General features: G+C 41.4%; 1 protein-coding gene across 3 annotated transcripts; it reads left to right on the forward strand.

Moving 5' to 3' along the window:
* The first annotated feature begins 139 nt into the window (after positions 1-139).
* ERGIC2 (ERGIC and golgi 2) lies at positions 140-22079 on the forward strand. Of its 3 annotated transcripts, none has more exons than XM_032190508.1 (14): positions 140-250; positions 5255-5400; positions 8226-8334; positions 9692-9738; positions 10919-10989; positions 12057-12097; positions 13231-13332; positions 14136-14231; positions 15293-15348; positions 16346-16444; positions 17636-17733; positions 19280-19442; positions 20163-20242; positions 20621-22079. In XM_032190508.1, exons 2-14 carry the CDS (start codon positions 5295-5297, stop codon positions 20684-20686), a joined length of 1134 nt encoding a protein of 377 aa, XP_032046399.1. In that variant the 5' UTR covers positions 140-250; positions 5255-5294; the 3' UTR covers positions 20687-22079. The 3 variants fall into 3 exon arrangements, with proteins under 3 accessions (XP_032046399.1, XP_032046417.1, XP_032046407.1); XM_032190526.1 differs by lacking the exon at positions 140-250 and adding an exon at positions 401-419; XM_032190516.1 differs by lacking the exon at positions 140-250 and adding an exon at positions 3243-3307.
* Positions 22080-22609: the final 530 nt, after the last annotated feature.

Genomic DNA, 22609 nt, shown 5'->3' on the forward strand with positions numbered 1-22609 from the left:
CTCCTTCTGATTGGCTGCGCAGAGCTCCCCCCTCCCAGCCCCGCCCGTGCCGCTGCCGCTCTGTGCCGCCACTCGCTGCTCCCGGGTCCTCCAGGGCCGCCATTTCCCCGCCCCTGAGGCGCGGCGCCCCGCTGCCATTTTCCTCCCCCCCCTCCTCTCCCCGGCCACTCCCAGCCCTTATCGCCACGCTCGCCCTCCTGCACCTGCGCTTCCTCCTCCTCAAATGCCACCTCGGTGCTTCCACGTTGCGGTAAAGCGGCTCTTTTCTCCTTTTTCTCCCGCGGTTCCCTCCCCTCAGCCGCTCTCCCCCGCCTCAGGCGAGCTCCGCAGCCTGCAGGTGCTGCTTTTTGTCCTTATTCTCCTGTTCTGCTAAACTGTGCGGCGTTTTGTGGGGTTTTCCCCTCTTTGCAAGCACCAAGGTACTTCATAAATCGCTAGGGCTAGCAAGTACTTTCTCTTTTCCTTTTAAATCAATTATATTTCTATGTGTGTGGCCACGCTTGGGAATCAGAGTGCTTTGGGAGCTTGTTAAATGCCGCACTGAAATAAAAGTGTGCCCAACAGTAGCTGTGGGGCAGCCACTGGTCGATAACCGGGTTTCTTCCTCCTGTCCTCAGGCTCCCGAAGGTAACTCGGCAGGTGCAGGTAGGCACCGACGGGAGCAGGAGAGCAGAAAGCTGCACACACGTGCACCAGGAAAGGAGCACGGTTTGAGTCAGAGCGGGCTGGTAGTGCAGGAGTAGTATACTCACATAGATAATGTTGGTATAATGCTCGTTTTCTCCATTTTTCTTACATTCTGGAAAACACTTACTGTGTTTTCCCCTATAAAATCCTATAGAGACATCTATAGATAAAAATACAGCTATAACGGTGCAAAGCTGAAAGCATTTTTCCCCATGCTACTTCTTTTTTCCTCTATAAGAAGCGGCTCAGTGTGGTGTGGAGCAGTAGTGCCCAAGCCTGTGAGCAGATGGGATTGCTGTAGCTCATAGCCTCTGAGAACATCTGTTGAGCATCTCTGATGCAGAGCTAATAACCAGATCCCTCCGTTGCTCTTTCCAGTCCGTAGTGTTGAGAGCATTTCAAGGGAAAGCAGGGCTTAGCCAGTGAAATCCCTGGCTGCTGAATAATACTCATGAACGCTGGCACTGCAATACAGGAGCTTAAAGTCCTCTGGCTAAAGCTGCCTGCTGTTGTGCCTGAGTTGCCTTAGTTGTCTTCTTCAAGTTGCAGTATACTTTAACAGGCTAGGTGAAACAGCTTTGTGGTAGATCTGCTTTTTTCCTCTAAACTATTAAAAAGGGCAAATCTGTACTCGTGCTGTGAAGCTATCGCTTTCTGTGTGTTTCTGGGGTTATGCGTGGATTTTATTTGCTTGTGTCATCAAAAAATACAGCGGTCTTCAGTCTCATTTCTGATCTGTCAGTATAAATGTTTCGTATAATGGTTTGGTGTTATGGTTAATATTTGGTAAAATGTTTTTTAACTTGTTAAAAATCTTAAAAACTGTACTTCACCTTTATGTAATGTTGATCTTGAGTAAGGTATTAGTATTTCCCCAAAGATATCCAAGATCTCCCCTTTTGGCTCTAGGGAGATGTCTGTATCTGTTCAGCCTCTTGTGAACTGAGGCGCTGTGGCAGTAGCACAAAGTAGCCCCGTTCAGTTTGGCTTTGTGAGTGTTTTGGTAGCAGCACTGTTGGAAAGGCTGTAGAGGACATCAGGGTTAAGGAGAAGGAAATGTTGTGGTTTTAGGGGAATTCTGGAGTTAAATAAGCGTTGCTGTTACTAAGGCCATAAGGTTTGTGGTGGGAGGTAGGACCTTTTTATTAGCTCAGCCTTAATTCCAGTCAGAAAATGTGCTTGTGAGCTCAAAATTTGTTCGTTTCCCCACTATTTGTCTTATACTCCCCCCTGACAGCAAACAGAATCTCTGATAGATGTTGCCTCCTTTCATATCCATAGACCCCTAGTGTCTAAAATAGCATTGCTACCACAGACCAAGTTATTAGTGCTTTCTCTAGTTTGCTTTTAAAGACACCTGGTGTAACAGCTTTTCTCTAACTGATCACGTTACTTCTAAACTTTACAAATTGTTGGTATCTGCTCACCCCTGTTTGGAGCACGATGTTCCTCCAGTGGGGGCATTGCTGGCTGTGGATCCTGATGCAGCAGTGAGTTATGGTCTTCAAGAACCTCAGAAACTCAAAGAATTTATGGAGGGGGGAGCCTTTCCGCACTGGCAGCCCCTAATTCACCTACACTACATGAAATTTACCCCAGCTCAGTGGGGCTCAGCCACTTCAGCTGATCAGGGCAGACCTTACTGCTCTCTGCAGCTACCTGAAAGGAAGCTGTGGGGAGCTGGGGGTCGGCCTCTTCTCACAGGGAACTGGTGACAGGACCAGAGGGAATGGCCTCGAGTTGTGCCAGGGGAGGTTCAGGCTGGCAATGAGGAGCCATTTCTGCTCGGAAAGAGCAGTCAGGCACTGGGACGGGTTGCCCAGGGAGGTGGTGGAGTCACCGTCCCTGGGGGTGTTCAAGGAGAGGTTGGACGTGGTGCTTGGGGACATGGGTTAGTGGTGGCATTGGTGGTAGGGGGTGGTTGGACCAGGTGATCTTGGAGGGCTTTCCAACCTTAATGATTCTATGACTCATTAAACAGCTCTTCTCTAACTGATCACTTTAATTCCGAACTTAACAAATTTGTGGTATCTGTTCTTCCCCCTTTGGAGCACAATCTTCTTCATTCCTCAGTTGGCGCGTTGCTGGCTTTGGATCCTGATGCAGCAGGGGATTAACAGCCCTCAGGAACCTCAGAAACCCCAAGGATTCACAGTGGGGGAACCTTCCCACGCTGCCAACCCCAAATTCACCCTGACTACGTGAAATTTACCTCAGCCCTTGGGCTGATCCTTGACTGTGAGCACGGAGAGCCCGGGCACAGCTCCGCACTCGGGGCAGTCCCTCACGACAAGGGGAGGTTCTGAGCCCCTTGTAACCTCTGAAACTAACATATATACACGTTGGAAGGGAAATCTCTTTATATATGAGAGAGCTTCATATGTGCGTATGTATTTTTTATATTTATTTCTCGCTTCCCGCGGCCGCCCCCCCCCCCCCCCTCCCTCAGCCCCGTCAGCGGCGGCGCATGCCCGTGTGAGGGGCGAGCATGCGCGCGCCGGGCGGGCGGGGAGCGGGGCCGGGCCGGGCCGTGCCGGGCCGCGCTGCGCTGCGCTGCCATGGTGAGCGGGGCCGCCCCCCGCCTGCCCCCGGCCTCGCCCGCTTCACGGAGCCGCCTGAGGTACGGGGAGGAGGCTCGGCACGGCTCGGCTCGGTTCCAAGCGGGGCTGAGCCGGTCCTTGGGTTTGCGGGGTGTGGGCGCCGGGGGGGTGGGGTGGGTGCAGGCGGCTGTGGGGTCGTGGGGTGTGTGTGTGGGGGTGTAGTGAGCCCAGTGAGCTGAGGGGGCCTGGAGGAAGGTGATGGCCCTCAGGGGGATGTTACATGGGGTGTGTGTGTAGGATTAAAGGCACGTCGGCAAACGCGGTGTTGGAGATGACAGAAATGCCCGTGCCCACCCGCACAAGGTGGGTTACAAAGTTTTGTATTGATGCGCTTCCAAATTCTCCGACTTTGGTGTGTTTCCACGCACGGTACAGAAAGTGTGGAGAATGTGAAGTGGGGCTGAACCGACGCCAGGGCTGTGTGTAGGGCAGCAGGCGACCCCATCCAGTGTTTCCTCTGTGCTAACAAATGTTATGGCTCCAGTCACTACAGCAAAGCAGCAGCCCAGCCGTATCTTCGTGCCCAAGTTTCCCAGCTTTTCCCTGAATTACTTGGAGTGCAGTTGAGGTGATCCCATAAACCACAACTATGTGGTGTAGTAAGGACAGGACTTTCCAAACCTTCCTTCCCAGATCACCTTTTTTTTCCTTTTTTTTTTTTTTCTCTGCATAACCAAACTTCTGTTCCAGCATCCATCTCTTCTTCCTGCTTTAACTGCATTTTCCTCAAATTCCCTGTAACACCCAGTATTATTTTCTTGGTCCCTGCAGGCTGGTTTGGCTGCTGCTCCCAAGCGCAGGGCCTGCACCTTCTCACTAAGATCCAAAGCAAACTTCCGTAGTGAGGAAATGGCAGATGTAGATCGTGACTCTTGAGCTGTTAACTTCCATTTCCACTTAAGCCTATTCCTTATTTCATGGTAGCAAAGGCTACATAGCACCGGTGAGGGGCAAAAGAGGGAATAATTCTTAAGTAATTTCACTAGGCCACATTGGAGGCACGATGTGCCCTTGGAATGGGGGAGAGAAATTAGCAGATTTTTCTACGAGACGATGATGAGTGTCTCACGTGTTAACTTGGTAGCTTAGCCTGCCTGCCTTGGTGTCTTTAAACAAGGTATGGTAATATGACATATTTTCCAAATCTAGTAGATGCACATTTTCTCAGCTTCAGGTTTTGGGCAAAGTGTGGCACTTCCTCAGGAGGAAGGCAGCAGTGCCAGCTTGTTAAAACATGCGGTGTGTTGGCAGGACGGGGTTGTGAGTGCATTTGCAGAGTTTGGAAACAGTTTAAAACCGCTTCTTGGGCAGGCTGCTTCTCTCAGCATCGTGCTGCTTAATGTATCGGGGACTCCAAAGAAATGAGTTTGTGTCACGGACAAAAAGGATTCTGAAGGACGGAGCTAGGATTTGATACTTAATTTGCTTTGGGGGCATTTCTATAGGAAGAAAATCCTGTTATGATCATAAAATTCTAAAGCTGTGAAAGTAAAAATGCAAAATGCATTCTTTTTTTTCCCTTCAATATATAATGTGTCCACGTTGGCTGGATACAGGAGCCCAGAGCAGTTTGAAATCCTCCTGAGTTTATGCAGCCAATTCTATATTTTTTGCTAAATGGATGACTTCCATGCACTGTCAGATCTGTTTAGCAAGCTTACTTCAGAACTAAGTTTGTTTTTTAAATGAAAATTCTGTATATCCGATATGAGCAGGAATTTCATTGAGAAGTCAATGAATCATAGTAATTAAATGCTAAGTGTGCTGATTGTGGCTGGAAGGTATGTAGTGGTGTACGAGCCAATTTCAGTCGTTCTTTTGAAGCAAAAATGGCCATCCTGTTGTGTAGTGTGTGTTTTTGGAAAGCACATTTCTTAGGTTTTAATTGCCATGTTACTGTCAGTTGGTTTTGAGACGGAGTGAAATTGTTTGCATCTTTTAATCACAACAATTTACTCTCAATTCAGAGGGAATATATGAAGGAGGAAGTGGAGGAGTGTGCTGAAGATGAGGCGACTGAATCGGAAGAAGACGTTGAATTTGATGAAAGAACTGGATGCCTTCCCAAAGGTTCCTGAAAGCTATGTGGAGACTTCAGCAAGCGGAGGAACAGGTAGGCCTTCCTGGGATGCTGGTGTGATGCTCTGAGGATAGCACCTTCAGTTGGCTGAAGGCAGGCATCTCTGTTTGTTTTAAACTAGCTAAAATTGGTGTCCTGATTTCTTTTGTGGGCTGACAGAGCTGATCTCCTTCACATAAAGATGTAGTATTGTCTCCTAATAGATGTAGTTAGCGCTCATCTCGAGGGTGTTTTTTGTGTAAAACTGATGAAAGATTCAAACAAATGCAAACATTCCCTGTAAATACTTTGAAATGATTAGGACTGGAAGCGCAGTGTGCCACGGCCATAAAAAAAACTTTGTAACTCGTGGAGTTCCACTAAGCCCTTTCCTTTTCTCTGCGTAAAGTTTCTGGCTAAGCCTGTGTCAGCACAGAGTGAAATACAGATTGGATTCAGTGCTTATGCTCTTATAAAAAAGAAGGAAAAAATCTCGACCTTTTAGAATTCTCCATTCTCAGAGCTGGCAGAATTGAACATCAGGATGAAGAGCAGCTTTCTAATGCTTCTTGTCTTGAAGATGTATTTATTTTAAGAGTCAGGAAAGCCCTTTGAAGAGCTAACCACTTTACTCCAGGGCATGCGCTTATGCTGTCACTTGAGCTTCTCTCAGAATACTGTAGCTATAAGAAGAACCTTTTCTATTTGTATCTGACCAGAAATTTTTGCCTGTAGTTGGGTTGGGTTAGAGGCAGCCTGATACAGAAATAGTGACTTCATCTTTTGGACTGTTGGAATAGTTCACGGTTAGATAGAAAACTGCTAGCGGTTTGAAATAGAGAACAAAAATCCTCTCATGTGTAATTATTTTGGAAACGCAGTTGAATAAAAAGTACAAGAAGCAATTGCAATCTGCGGATAAGCCTTTGAAGTCATTACACGATTTATAGTGCAGAAGTAAATACACAAGGATCTGTATTTGCTGTTTCCTGAATTGCACTGTTAATAATTAAAGGGTTCTTGAATGTAAAACAACCTCTAAGAGGTAATGAAATAATTCTTTGTTAATTTTAAAAAGCCCCATTCCAGATGAAGCAAGTGAGATCCTTTTTTTTTTTTTTTTTTTTTTTTTCCCCACCCTGCAAATTACAACATAAAATAAATGGCTAAAAATCTCTTCTGGTGTAGCATCGTGCTTCATGAGAACTTCACTTTATTGAAGGGCGCCTTAAGGATTTCTCAGCACCAACAGTAACTGTAGCATTCTTTATATGGTTTATACCAATAGCCTTACAACAGTATATGATTATGCCGCTATAAAGTCTGAATCAGACAGATTGTAGTGTTTCCACTTCATTCAGAATTAAAGTCCCAGGCTCGTTTTCTGGTGTGACAGGGATGCATCACATCTCAGGACTCTATTCGCAGTCTTTCAGCGTCTTAAAACCTGTTGTAAAAGAAGGACTAGTCTAAGGCTGCAGTTTGACTGGCTCTATGCTGGGAGAACCTTCTGAAAAGAGAGTCTAGTCTAAAAGACTTTAACTTCACATACTCAATTCCACGATTTTCCTTGCTCTGAATTAACCCAGAAGGCATGTGCTGCTGTGATTGTTTCCTGGTGGGTTTGGGTAGGCAGTATGGCTCCAGCTTTCACAGTGCGTGGCTGGGCTACTGGCCTCCAAGAGGAAACACGGCCAGCAGAATTAACTGATGAGTGCGTCTGCTTTCATGGTGTGCCTTGACATGAAGGTCTTATATATGATCATTGCGTAGCATCAAGTGAAAGCTTGAACTTGAAATGTTACTGATCTGAAAACAACCAGTGGTTTCTTTTCTGGTCCTATAGCACAGTGGCTTTACTCCCCTGCTGCCACCCTTGGCTGTAGACCACAATATAATGAATTGAAGCCTGTGAACAGCGGGCTTGTTTTGCTCAGGCTGCCATTCACACACTCCACAGAACACAGGTGGAAAACGTGTGCTGTAAATAAGCTGTACAGATCATTACTGTGCTGCGTGGCTGAAGGTTTTCTAACTTAACAAAAGCCTTAATTTAATAAAAGGTGCATAGGGAGCACTTTGGTGCGTTTGCCATGTTTCTGTGTGTGGTTGGGTGGTCTTCCCTTTGCATTGCACGACTTTGCAGGTGTGGTATTGTGGAGATAAGTGAGGCACTTACGGTATTAAAATGTGCCATTTAGTTTTCTTCCCTAAAAATACCTTAAAATCAGTTCTGCACTTAGCTGTTGGTAGAAGGGATAGCTACATGCTGCTTATCCCCAGAGATGGACTTGGTCAAAGTAATGGGGCTGGCAGTCCTGACTGTTCCTATCCACAAGTAATGTAAGGGCACCTTCTCCTTACTGGACAGTGTATGCAGTGCGTATTATTTCTGTTACCTGCCAGCTTAAAAGCTAGATATTAAAAAATATATATACATAAACATTAAAACATAAGTTGTAGAGAAGTGGAGGATTGAAGGGACTTCCGAGTTCACCTTTTCCTTCTTTCATACTTGAAATAAGGATTATCTTTGCCTAGCCCAACTCTGACAGTGATTTGTCTGCGTTTTATGCTCAGGAGTATCTAACCTGTTATGAAATCCCCCCTCCGGGGGATTTCATAACATCCCCATTATTCTAGTATTTGACTACTTAATATGAAAAGTCCTTTCTTAATGCAAAGGTATGACTTTTTCTTTTCGATCCTATGCAAAAGAAAATACTGTAGGTATGAAAACAGTTTTCTATGAGCAGCTTATGGATTTGTAAACCAATCAAAGACATCAGTATTGTACTGGTAATACTCAGATTGTGTAATTTTGGCCTGCTTTTGTTCCTAAATGTTTGTCATAATCTAATTTTCTTTTAATTATTCAGTTTCCCTGATAGCATTTACAACAATAGCTTTCCTGACTGTCATGGAATTTATGGTATATCGGGACACGTGGATGAAGTATGAATATGAAGTAGACAAGGATTTTACTAGGTAATTTTTATTCATTATAATTTTAAAAGTGAAGTTGTCTGCCTTTCAGGAAAGAATAGATGTGAGATATTCTTGTGACTTGCAAGCAATTTATGGTTGAAATACTGAAAATACTGGTTGAAAAGTGAAATACTAAGGGGGGGTAATTTATCTTTTGTTGATCAACTTGTGGCTTTTTTCCTGGAATCTGCGAAGAAGAGAAACTGAGATTACTGCAATGAAGAAGTCAAAATAGTGTGGGTGTGGTGGTGAAGGGGACCTGCGAGGATCCATTTGCTAATGATTCAGAGGACACTGTAATATGTAGCTCCCCATCAGCTATGTAAGCCCACCAAGGCTGCATGATGGTAGTTTTTACAGTTGGTATATTGCCATTATACTTCATGCTGCTGGAGGTGAAACTTCAGCACTCAGAACTGGGTTATCTAGAGGTTGCTTCTGATCTTGTCTGTTGTTATGGTTCCGAAGATCATTGAGGCTACGTTTGCAGTTGATTTCATGTGCTCCTCAGGATTGTGTTTGCCTTTCTTCCTGAGGTGATGCCAGGTACCCTTGATTCTGTGTGAAGTTAGAGATTTCATATACTGAGCACCTCTAAATGTCACACGCCTGGAATTGAAATAACTTTAAAAGCTGTTTGACTTGACTTGGTTGCTGTGGTAACAAGCTAAATATGTGTATATTAATTGGATGTCTTGTACGTCAGAAATACCAAAGGGCGCTGTAATAAAAAGAATAAAGAATGGGAGAAGCGTAAGGGAGAAGCATCAAAATCAAGTATTTTTTCCTTAGAGAAAATCCATTCAGACAGACAGGAGTTTCACACTTAGGTCTTTCTAAAACAGGCTCCTTCCCTGGTGAAGTTACTGCAGAAGGGAAGGAAAGTCCAGTGCTTAAACTATTAAGAGACTTGGGAGACTTTCTGCTGCAGACTTTGCAGTTAGATCGTGCAGGCTTATCACTAAGCCTGTGGTTCTGTGACAATTTAAACCGCTGTAAATTGGTATCACTGTAATTGCTCAGCTTCCGACCGTGCCTGATCCTGAGCTGAGCCAACGTTGAATCACTTATGTATGTGATTTACCTGTGGTTAGTTGAGTTCCCAGAAATAGATCCCTAGAGATGATAGAACCCTATGACTATAGGGAGAGTTGTTATCTCTTAAGTTATGAACAGTGCTCAGTGCTTTAATAATGGAAACTGTATCGGTTCACCCAAATTTCAAATGGTTTATATTTGTTGGTGTGAATTTTGTCATTGGACTGTCTTTCTGCAAGTAATCTGCAAAGTTTAGTAATATTTCTCTTGATACTTGAACTCGCTGTTAATTGTTACTTTTTTTTGCCTTTTTTTCCAGTAAGCTAAGAATCAATATTGATATTACAGTTGCCATGAGGTGTCAGTGTAAGTATCCAACGGTGAAAGGTTAAAAGCATTGTGAGGACTCTTTAGTGTGTGCTTTTGCTTGCAGTATGGCTGGATATTGTTCAAAGTATTTATTTTAACGCTGGGATTTATTCTGTTCTTGATGGCATGTAGTGTACTGATATGACTCATTGAAAGAATTGGTATGAGATAAGAAAAAAGCATTTATGCTGTGTCATTCACATCTGGCAGAACTTTGGTTTGTCTTTCAGAAAGAAAATGGTTTGTTGTTCCAGTCTGTCTGTAGCCGGAATATTCTAAAAGTTGATTGTGAGACACAACTTAGCAGCAGGCATTTATCACAGTCATGAACTTTGCAAATATTAACCTGGCCTAATGTTGAACAATACTGGAACCACTAGGTTATAATGTGAATGCCTTCCCATTTAAAAGCAGTGCTTGCTGTTCTTTTGACAACAGTTAGGTAAAGAACCATTAGTTCTATGCAGTGATCTTAATTGTCCTGGACTGAGGGAGTACTGCTTCTACCAGGAACGCAAGCCAAATCTTCAAATCTTTTTTTTTTTTTTTTTTTTTGACTAGTGTAATCATATGGTACTTACGTTTATTTTATGAATATTAATTCAGAAGTCATACCTCCTCTGGAAACTTGTTTTTTAAAACATTTTCTAGTTAGCATCAGAAGTTGGAAAATTCTGAAATCACAAGGTTTTTTGTTTTGTTCAAATTTGATAAGTAAAACTATCCTATGCTTTGGCTAGTCTTGGTTTGGATTCCGTGCTTGTGAAACAACAACAAAAAAAATGCTCACTTGCACATAACAGATCCTAGAAAGCTTGTATATGTTTGGTGCATCCAATATCTACGAAGGTGTTACACTGGGGGGAAATACCACAAAGAAACTTCACACTTCTGGTCACAGTGCATCAGTTCATGATATTTTGAGGTTTAATAGGTTGAACACACACACACCCCACCCCATAGTAATCTACTTCTTGACAGCTTTGCTTCTCTTTTGGTTTGGACTTTGTTAACAAGAAATGCAGAGTTGGGTTGTCCTACCCCTCTCCCATTCTTCTCCACAGTAACTTACACTGAAGGTTTATCACAGTGCTGTGAAACTTCATCCTACCTTGAACATTTTTTTTTGTTTATGATCATCTATATGCCTCAATATTTTTCTCCCTTTTTAAACCAGATGTGGGGGCCGATGTTCTGGACTTAGCAGAAACAATGGTTGCCTCTGCAGATGGCCTCATCTATGAACCAGTAAGTGTATTCTGTCATGCTGGGTTGGCTTGCTGTCTTGTACCTCTTTTTTTTTTTTTTTTACCACAGCTGGGCTGCATAGAGCCTCCCCAAGTATTGTCTGATCTTGGAGTGAGGTCTGCAGTGCTCACTGCAGGAATCACCTAAGGAAGTAGGCTAACACTGCGATTTCTGTTTGCTCACTCTCTGCAAATAACAAGATTCAAACACAGCAGACACCCCAAGTCAGTGCTACTTAACAAGCTACAGATTCCTACAGCTAGTTATTTTTACATTCTTAAATTCTTGGGATAAATGCCAGTATCTGATGTGGAAGGAAACTGTCAGAGCTCTAAAAAGAATTGATCTAACTGCTTCTTAACTAGAAGAATATTGTGATCCTAAGAAAGTGAAAAGTCACCATGATATCCTTATAGTATGGAATGGCAAGATCAAATTAAAAAGATCCTTTTAATTTCTGTATTGCAAACCAAAAGTGCTGGAAATCTGTAAGCCTATGCTCCTGAAGTGGACTTGCATAATATGATAACCTTTGAAGTAATTACATTGTATATAAGTAATTTATCACTTACAGAAAACTGAACTGCCAGATTGAAGTAGGGGAAGTCTGGTGGTTTGTCTTACAGACATCCTCAGTGAGGAATGACCTTAGAAATAAGCTGCACCTGAACCCTTGTCTTCCAGTGATTGCTTCTCTGCTCATTTCATTGCTTTTTTCATCAAAATCGTGCATGTCAATTGTATCACTTAGAATTAAATTGCTGCTTATTGCTTCTAGCTTGTATTAGTCAAAGGTTAGAAGGGCAGGGACTGCTATCTCAAGTTAGTGGAGCTTTAGGAAAAGATTCTGAAGTTAGAAATGAAAGCAAGTGAATAATTTTTTGGGGGGGGAGGAGGTGTTGAGGATTTAAAATGCAAAATCCTTTCATAAACTCCAGTATGGGGTACCAAATGGGAGCTTGTTTCTAGCCTCTCAGAACTTCCCACCCCACCAGGTCTCTTCTAGGTTTTGGGGAGGGGACCGGTGCTTTCTGGGTGTTGTATTAGGTGTGTTATTTCTGTTTCAGGTAGTATTTGAACTCAGCCCACAACAAAAAGAATGGCAAAGGTAACTCTGAAGTACTGAGATGCATGCTTGTGTTATTTGTAGTGGAAGCAACCTTGAGGTATACCTGAGTCACGTAACAGAGCCATGTCTTGGGTCTGACAGCTCCTGCTTGTCATTTGAGTGCAACCCTATGAGAAAAAATTTACTTTGCTTTTCTCATCCTTTGAGATCTTCACTGTGTCAAAATTTTCCCTATTTTCAATGAAATGCTGTCATTTCAGGCATTTGTAATGGATTTACTATAAGCATACTTAGGGTTTTGTTTAATTTTATATGATAATGTATGCAACGTTATATTTCTTTATATAACTGTTCGTTTGCTGTCATTAGAAGAAATACGAATTGATGCCAGAGTAGCTCATCTTCTGTTGACAGATGTGTTACTAATTGAGCTATACTATTCCAAAAGATGAGATATCTGAAAAAAAGGGGAGGGGGAACATTCTTTGTACTGTTTTACACAAGGCTGGGCATATAATGCACAACGTGCTTTTATGTGAGGCCTGCAGACTGCTCCAGTAGTTGACTTTGATAAGAATTCCTCCCCTGGGCTTGGACTGGTTTGTGGAATTGGGTCATGCTGTTGCAAGACAAGATAAGTACACAGACTCACTCAGCCTACATTACCAACAAACACTCAGTAGCACAGGTTTTAATTGGGGCTTCGGATGTGTGACACAAACAGCTTGACATCTGAATGTCAAAGCGGAGCCATAATAACAGATTGCACATTCAGGCAAAGCAAACGAATTTGAATCTTTTGTGTATGGCAGTTGACACAGTGTTTATCACTGAAATTGGAATAGCTTGGTTACGTGTGATCATTATGCTGATAACTGTGCAAAAAAAAAAAGAGCTTATTTGTGAGTCTGTCTAGCTTTGGTATTTTCATAATGCACTGCTATTAACAGCAGAACTTAAGCTATATTTACTTTTATTTTTTTGATTGTATGAAATGTGATTGTCAATATTTAATACAGTGCTTGGATGCTGACATGTCTTTGCTAAGACTGCAAGACTTTGGAAAGTCTTGCTAACTTTCCTATATATAACCTGCAACTGAAGCTGATAATTGTGAATTTATTTTCTGTTTCTATATTGCGTGCTTTCACACTTGTCTGTATAACCTTTAGGATGCTGCAACTAATTCAGAGTAGGCTGCAGGAAGAACACTCTCTTCAAGATGTGATATTCAAAAGTGCTTTTAAAAGTGCTTCTACAGCATTGCCACCGCGGTAAGAAAAAGTTGGGGTGTTGCTCCCCCAGCCCCCTTTAATTACACTTCATTTTTTGTAGGCTTATTATTTTTTCTTGAAGATAAGTTTGGAAGAAACGAAGGCGTTAGGGCTTTTAATTGCATTTTAAAATAGTGTATTTGATGCTTGTTTTGGAGGGCTGTAGTTTTATGAAAATCTCTGGGTCTTCCAACGTGGAAAAGGCTTACAGGCTTTGGTGTGTGTGTGTAAATGTAAAAAAAATATGTACATACATGTGTTTACACACACACACATGATACAGACAGCATTATACAGTACAGTATAGTACAGCGTGGGAAGGGGAGTATTACATAGTACAGTGTGGGAAGGGGAAGGCTTTGTAAAAAAAAAAAAAAAAAGTTGAGAGCTCTCGTTGCTACAGTGTTAAGTGACTCACGTTTTGCTCTGTTCATTGTAGGAAGAAAACTTTCAGAATAATCTGTATCTGGTAGAAATAATTGGAAAAAAAAATCACAGGGCAGCAAGATATTTGTAAGGTCTTGGAATGTTTACTGTTCAGTTGTTCAAGTGTTGTACGTTAGCTTTGTAGGCCACATCTCTGAATATAAGTATGAACAGAAGCTTATTGGTTTCCTCAGGCTGAGCTTTATTAATTTATCTCCCTTCTACCATCCCCAATATAGCTCCAGGAGTATATGATAAGGAGAGGTAGATGATAGTGCTTTATCTTTATGCCAGGAAAAAGAAAATCTAACTCTACTACTGTTACTTCTGTTAACAAATATTCTCAAGTACTCTTTATGTTGGTTTTGTTTAAACAGGGAAGATAATTCATTACAGTCTCCAGATGCATGCAGAATTCATGGCCATCTGTATGTCAATAAAGTGGCAGGGAATTTTCACATAACTGTGGGCAAGTATGTTCTGTTCAGTCTCTGAAAATAAAAAAAAAAGACTTCTACATTGTGTGTAGTACGTGCATGTACGTGTGTGTATGCTCTTAAAATAGTTACTTTTTTCATTAACTGTGACATACACATGCATTCTCCATATGGTGTATTTCCTGGAGCAGTTAAAACAAATTTCTTATAAGCTATTAAAATAAGTTTGCAAATTCTTTCTTGCGTTCAGTGTAGTGGTTATGAATTCCAATGACTTACAGGATGGAAACTCTTGAAAATAGGCCCTCTGTAAATATATGATACGGAATGGATTGCTTCTACTGGCTTTCCATCTCTGGGCCTGTCTGGACTTTTCAAAGCTGAGATGTAGTAACAGAACCATAGTGAGGGAGCTGAATTCCCATTCATCTTGATTTGAAGAGACACTTCCTAATCTGCTTCTGTAGTGGTATTAGCTTATGTACATCTCATGCGAATTTGTGTTACGTTTTTTTGTGCTCTCCAACTGTGCTGTCCTCACTTCCCTGTCATCACTTTCAGCAGAGACCTTAACACACAGTCCGTACTCTATTGTATCCACGTGTAATTCCAACTGCTGCCTTTGTGTGGATGTTTCTCCAGGTGTCTCTTCCGTATGGTCTTGAACCACCTCTCTTACTTGTACCTAGATGGCTTCTTAAGCCCTTTTCAAAGCCAGTTGCTTTGGCCTTTCACATGGACTATCTTAACTTCTCTCTTCCTGTCTCCAGTTTTTAAACCCAGAATAATCTTTTGCTTTCCCTTGCTTCCTTTTGCTCATCATTACATTCTATTGCTGTTAAGTCTGCTCCTCTTCTGCTACTTTTTTTTTTTTTAATTGCTTTCTTCCCTAGCCTGCTTCATACCTCATTGTTCAGAGTCACCACCTGGTTAGTTGTTATAGTCCTCATGTATGAATAAATGAAAAGACATTCTCTCCCTATATAGTATTGAAATAGAGAGGGAGAGGAAATTTTTCTGCATAATCCTGTTCAGGAGAACTGTGTGTGTGGCTTAATCGAACAAGTTTTCCATAAAACGTATCTTACTTTCTTTAGGGCAATACCACACCCTCGAGGCCATGCACACTTGGCAGCCCTTGTAAGCCATGAGTGTAAGTCCTTTGATATCTCCTTATGAACCAGTATTGTTTCTTTCAGACTGCTGTCATCTGTTTTAGATGTTAACATAGCTTGTTGCTGCAGAGATCGTCTAGCTGGGCAACTGCATTGCAGAAGAGAGTGCAGAATATTCTTTTCAGTGTTGTAACTCAGTAGGGATTTCACCTTAACACTATTAGTGTTACCTATAGGTAACACTAGTAGTGTTGCTTCTATACCTAAAGGTAATGCTAATAAGTTGCTTCTATAGTAATGATAACATAATGGTAACTCAGGAATCTTGGATTAAAGATTAAATTCTTGCATTTCAGTCCAAAGTACCAATTTCCTGCAAAATCTGTTTTTCAAAAGGTTAAAAATGTTTGACCTCTGTCCCTAGACCCTTCATTTTTTAGGTTATGAGTCTGGGTGCTAAATGTGTATTGTTGCAACACTTACTGACAGGCAAGGGTGACTTACTTTGAAAAATGAACTTGATATTTAATTGGTTTAAATCTCCATGTCTGCCTGTGAATGTACATTAGCGCAGGTGTTTAATATTGTGAAGCTCAGATATCTGCAAAATCAGGCAATGTAATAACTTGACAGGTGCCTTATGTTTCCTCTGTACATTAAATTTATGAAATTTTAGTCTTTTTAATACTGTTATGCGCAACAACCTGAATTGTAGAACTTCAGTATTTGATGAACAAGAAGTTTCCTGTCATGAAGTTTTGACTCTTTCCAGCTTCTAGGGTGGTTCAAATACAGATGTAATTTGTTTTAGAATTTCTTTTGCACAGAAACTGAATTTCTTTCAAAATAATTTGAATTGTATTTGAGATATGTATGTGGATTTATTACAATTACAAGCACAAATGCAATGAAATGCACACTAATGTTCTAAGTTTTCTAATTATATGTTCTCCAATGTGTGTTTTTTTTCTCTGAGAAAAGTACAGAAGCTCATAGTTCAAAAATGTTGTTTCATTTTTCTGTATTGTTTTTCAGCCTACAACTTCTCACACAGAATAGATCATCTGTCATTTGGAGAGCTTATTCCAGGAATTATCAATCCCTTGGATGGAACAGAAAAAATAGCATCAGATCGTAAGTGTTGTGTGTTCAAAAAAAAAGCATCTTGTTTTGTATATTCTTCCAATAATTACATATAAAACGTTATCACGTTTCATGATTTGTGTGACTTACAAATAATATGCCTTATTACATTTGATAGTGAATATTGCACTGTTTGATTACTGACATGGCATCTTAGACAGTTTCTTTTTAAGATTGGTACTGTTGGACCTCAGTGTTTTGCTGAAGATGTTTTGCAGTTTAGTCCAGGCTTGTATTGAAGTTACTGTATGCCTGCAGAGAAGGGTCTGTAAAACTCTTTTGGTTTAAAAATAATAATAAAAAAAAAAGCAATAAAACAACAACAAAAAAAGATCAAAACCAAACAAAATCCCTAATCCCACCTTCACCACACACACACAAAGTAAAATATCTGGCATCAGGAGTCTTAGTATATTGCTGTTTTCTCATGTATAAAAAAAAAATAGTAGTAACCTACTTTACAGAGATAACTGTGTCTCATCTTCTGACTTCTCCTGTTCCCCATGCAAGGGATCCCCAGGATCTGCTAAAGCTGCTGTTGCTTCAAAGTCAGCCCTTGGTGCATTGGCTGTTCCAGCCAGAATGATTTTGTGTAATTGAAATAGATTGCTTCAATTTATCAATGTTTGTTCTCTAAGAAAATTGAATGAAGACAGAGCAATCATAAATGCATAAGCCTACTGATTGCTTTAGAAGAAGTCTCTAGAAGACTCTCTAATCAGGAGAGGAAACCATAACGAGTTTAGAAGGGATTCTGGCTTTACATAGATGATTAAATGCCTAAAATCTATTCAAACCATTGTCAAGTCAAGATAGATATGCCTGTGGCAGTTTGTATCATGTAAAATGTGACTGCGAAACTCATTCTACTGCCCTGGGAAACTGTGCATTTCATTTACAGATCTGAGTGGCTTGACTTTAATGAATCTTTTTGTTACGTAGGTAAAATGTGAATTTCTGAGTACAAACCTGATGTAGGCTTTGCCCCTTGTAAACTTTGTTCACATATATTGTGCTGAAGTGGTCTGGGCAGTTCTGGTATCCCTTGAAGAATGTCCCTGCTGCAAATGGTGTAGTTGGTTAACTGTCTTAAACTGTTTTTGTTTGACTTCTTTATGACTGTGTCTCAGATAATCTTTTTACTCCGTACTTAACTGAACAGTGAGATTTGTTTTCTTCCAGACAACCAGATGTTCCAGTATTTTATCACAGTTGTGCCAACCAAACTTCATACATACAAAATTTCAGCAGAAACTCATCAATTTTCAGTGACAGAAAGGGTAAGTGGAAATAAGAGAGAACCCTGCAGGGGAAAATCTAGCAGTGATTGGTCTTAAAAGCTCAAATGTGAGAACTGAGGCTTAGTTTTTGAAAACTCCTCTAGTACAAATGTAGCCTATACAATTTTCCAGTGCACTGGATTTATCCACTAAATAATAGTGCACTATTATTTATACTGTGATTCTGATGTTCAAATGCATATGCTTGCTGATGCATGGTAACTTCTTGCATTAATATTTTGCATCTCTAAAATTTGTCTGTGGAGGAAATAGGATGAAAATTGCATGTCAGGATGTCATGAACTTGGTTGTGGAGTGTTAGAAATGGAAGCAATGTGTATGAAACAAAACACAGCATTTCTGTCTCTCAGCTGTCTTGTTTAGCCTTTGTTGAACCACTGACTTTAATTATTCTTCAGACTGGAGAGCTTCCAGTTCTTCTGAGCTTGGAGAAACTTGTAGTGATGAATCTGTAAAGGAAGTAATTATTGCAGTATGGTGCATGAGCAGATCATAAGATACCAATTTAAAAGACTTCTGTAAAAGGCCATGCATGTACCAGCTACGTGTCTCATCATTTCCAGGCTCTGAACTACATTTTGATCTTTTATTCACAAGCCAAGAAAAAAAAAATATATTTGTGAAAAAGCTGAATTAAAACCAGCAGCTAAAGCGAAGGTTGTGGAGGAAGCCTTGGGTTAAAAGGAAGTTCAGAGATTCGGATGGCAGTTTTTTTCAGTAGGAAGGTTGCCACACTTTCAAGTTGGGAGGGAGAAAAACTTGTCAATAGAGGAGGCGAAGTGGCATTATGTACTTGCTCAGTCTCTCTCAGGAGGTAGTCCTGTTGCTTGTACAGTTTGCTTGTGTTTACCTTTGGAAACCAACTCCCCAGCAGATGAGCTATTAACAAAAAGCTGTTCAGAGCAGTTATTCACTGGACAAATCAACACATTTATTGCATAAGAGTAGGCACGTGTGCAGACCCAGAGAAAGGTGGCCAGCTAGCCATGGCTAAAATGTGAACGCAGCAAGAAGCCAGTGGTGAGCATCATAGGAAGCAGAGCAAGCACACAATGAGCAAAAAAAAAAAAAAAAAAAGTGTTGGTCTAATTTAAGTAAAGCTTCTGAATTTTTATGGTATATTCAAGCTTAGGATCTTCCCTGATGCTTTCTAAGAACCAGCACTTAAATCCTCTGTGGCATGTAAATCCAGAGATGTGCTTCAAAGGAAGAAGGATGAAGCCTAACAAGTTGTAGATGCTGTTTGCAGATTTGCATGTACCTCTAGAGATAACTTCAATAGCTCAGGCTGTTCAACAACATAAATGTTTTCCTGAAGTTCTCATCCTGAGTTAAGTGGTTAACAGCAGTGCATAAAGAGCTGGGGCACTGCGTTACGCCACTGCATGCTCCTGATTTCACAGCCTAGACCAGGACTGCGACCCTCATCTCTCTGATGAAGTAGTTTTGTCATCACATCTATTCAGATAGTTTTCCTTGTGACTAATAAGGTGCAACTAACTTGGGTTTCTCTCCGATCTCTCAGGAAAGAGTAATTAACCACGCAGCTGGCAGCCACGGGGTGTCAGGAATATTCATGAAATACGATATCAGTTCACTTATGGTGACAGTGACAGAAGAGCACATGCCTTTTTGGCAGTTCTTAGTACGTCTCTGTGGCATTATTGGGGGAATTTTTTCAACTACAGGTAACTGTCAGTACTCTCCCTTTTTCTTACACCCTATTAGATCCTTTTTTATAGGTTACTGTGAGTATGTTTTGGATAAATAACAGGGAGTCCAGAAATATGCAATAAAAGCTACTCCTTGTCAGTGTTCCAGAATGCTTTGTCTGGAGGGGGCTGCTGTTTTCTTCTGATGTTCTGTGTATTTTCTGTAGCTGGATTCTTGTGCTAAATCAGTGCCAAAAATTGAGATAACATTTCCATCTGAAGTCACTGGGAGGATTTTCCTTATGCAACTTATCAACATACTGCAGGATTTGGTCTTCAGAGGAAATAAACCAAGTCAGAGGGCACAATTCGCTTTGTTAGTCACAACATAACTTGTAACCAAGGTGCCCTGTTATTTGTTCTCTAGCTTTCACTTGAAGAGGGTGTTGTAAAAGAGCTGTCTTTCAAAGTAGTTTTTTTTCTTGGAGTGTATTTTCACCTGTTAAAGCCAGGCAGGGGTATTAAATTTGTTTGGATAGCTTTGTTTTTGTTTTTATTGATGCATTTCAGAATGCAAGAACTTTGTTTCCTTCCTTGATGTTTCCACTTTTATTTTGGTAGTTCTTTTCTTAGCATTTCACATACTGGTCTATTGCACTGCACTGTATCTAGGTATTGTAGAGCTTTGCTGTAATATTGCCATAAGTACTTCAGTCTTACTTCTTGTGACGATTTAAATCTTGTTTGACGTTGCAGGAATTTTACACGGTTTTGGAAGATTTGTAGCAGAAGTTATTTTTTGCCGGTTCAGACTGGGCTCTTACAAATCTACGGCGGTAAGAAAAACTACTTGATAGGTATTAAATAAGTATCCAGTGTTACTGCTGGTCAGCCTGTGGGCTACTGTTACGCAGTGTGGAAGAACTGAGCAGTCTTTTACGTTGGACATTAGTAGTGATGTTCCTCTCGAAATGACTTGATTCCATTTTAATTGTATTTTTTCCATGTAGCCTGTAGGGAGCCTTGTCTTCAAATTTTGTTCAAGTTTGCCAGCTGGCAAAGTTAGGTGAGTGGGAGGAGAATAAAGGGAGGTAAATAGGCTCGTAGAATAAAAATTGTACAACTTTTGGAGAAGAAATGTGGTTTTGGGGTGGCAGTGGGGGATTAATGTTCCCAGACAAGCCGCTAATCATGTTTGGTTTTCGTTTAACTAGGTCCCACTTCCCGATGGCCACACAAGCAACCACTTACCTCTAAGTACAGACAATAACACGCATTAGCGCCTCCTGAGAGAATTTTCTTTCGTCCTGCCTGATACAGAAGACTTTTTTTTATAATAAAGAAAACATTGTGCAATATGCAGAGACAGTACTGATGGGCGGCAGAAAAAAATGAAGCCTCTAAAAAAAAAAAAAAAAAAAGCAAACAACAAAACCAACAAAATTTCTGTAACTTCTTGTCTTTTTAAGCACGTATGGAGTCATAGGAAGTTCTGAGAGTGGTGCCGTGGACCAGCTGGGGATTAAAGGAGCGTTCCTGCCAGTACAGTATTCGTGGTCGAGCTGAATGTCTTTGTGATGACTGCCATCAGCCACTGGAGTGTCTGCTCAGGGCCTTGATTCTGTGCCGGGGAAGGCTAGCAGGCTCCGGGGAGGACAGAGACCACGTGGGATGTGTGGAAGAGCCGGGCAGTAGGCAAAGAGGGACAGTAGCAAAGCTGTTTTTTTCTTCTAGGGGTCTGGGTTTTCTTGTTCTTCTTCGATGGCTGAGGGTGGGTGCTGAGATGCCATTCTTACAGGCTGGGAGTGATTTTGGGAAGTCCTGCTTGAGAGAGAGAACTCAGGGAGTAAGATGGAGCCCAAGCCATAACGTTGGTTGTATCCGCTGCCTTTGCGGTCTCCCCGTTCCTTAACGCAGAGCAGGTTTGTGCCTCTGTGTTCTCACACGGCCGCTTAGCCAGCAGTGACAATATTGCTCCTGGTGCTTAGTGGGATGTTCTCGAGGCCTCTGAGAATGGGTTCCTGTGTGCCTGGTGCTGGTTTTTGAGGTGGAATCAGAAACCTTTTAAATAAGGTTTCTGAACGTAGTCTTGGCTCCCTAGCAAAAGATCAGGAAAACTCTTCATACACCCCTTTCTTAAATAAAGAAGTTGCTTTGATGCAATCTTCATTGTACCCCTGCTGCTAGCACGTAAGGAAAAAGAGCAAGAGCAAGAAACTGCCTTGCTTTGGTTCACTTAAATACTGCAAAAACACGAGATTCAGGCCAGCTGGCCAGGCTGCTAGTCCAGGCAGGGAGCAGTGGAGGTGGTCCCCAAATCAGGCCCAACTTTGAGGAATCTGAACCATTTAGCTGCGGAAAAATGATGAGAAGTGATGACGTGGAGTTAATCCTGGTTGTTCATGAAGGTTTTTGTAAAATAAATGAAAAGAGCAATATCGGTTTTATATTGTAAATACGCCACTGAGAGTGAATGTTGTTAATGGAGACGGTGCTTGGAGAAACTGAAGAACACCCGCTTACTGCTGAGCTACTGGCACACACCTGTGGTTAAACAGTTACTCCACCAGGGTGAAAAGTGGTATCAGTGTGATTCCTTCTCAGCAAAACCGGTTTAATAATGTGTTAGGAGATGATGCTGATCCTGGCCTTATTCACCATATTGGATATTAAAAAAAAAAAAAAAAAAAAAAAAGAGGACCGACTATGGAAAATAAAAATCTCTGGTGTTGTCAGATTTTTGCTGACTTCTGTTAGCGTAATTTACTGGACACTTGGGTATTGGTGATGAGCACAGTACAAATAATTTAGCTGATTTGCTATGCAAAGCAAAGGGCTTCTGAAATTGAGAAATTACACTAAATGCTAAAATAAAATGCGGGACATGAGGAAAGACCTTTGTCCAGTTTCCCTCTTGAGAAAGACAGGAGGGCAGGTCCTTGGGGTTGGCAGCCAAGTTTGGTCTTTTTATATTTTTTGAGTTTATGGTTTTCACTTTTTTTTTTAACACTAATTAAAACTCCAGCAACTTGAGAAACAAACTCTCGTTCTTAGTGAGCAAGAAGGTCAGAAGCTGTAAGTTCTGGGTTCCCGAATCTCTTTGGCATTTCCCTCCGAGGCTTTTTGCCTACTTCCCAGGCTGGTTCTGCTCTGGGCTCTGTCCTATCACCCATTTCTCAGCTGCATGGAACAGATGGCACCGG

This window comes from Aythya fuligula, chromosome 1 (genome assembly GCF_009819795.1).
Source record: "Aythya fuligula isolate bAytFul2 chromosome 1, bAytFul2.pri, whole genome shotgun sequence".
Lineage (NCBI taxonomy): Eukaryota > Metazoa > Chordata > Aves > Anseriformes > Anatidae > Aythya > Aythya fuligula.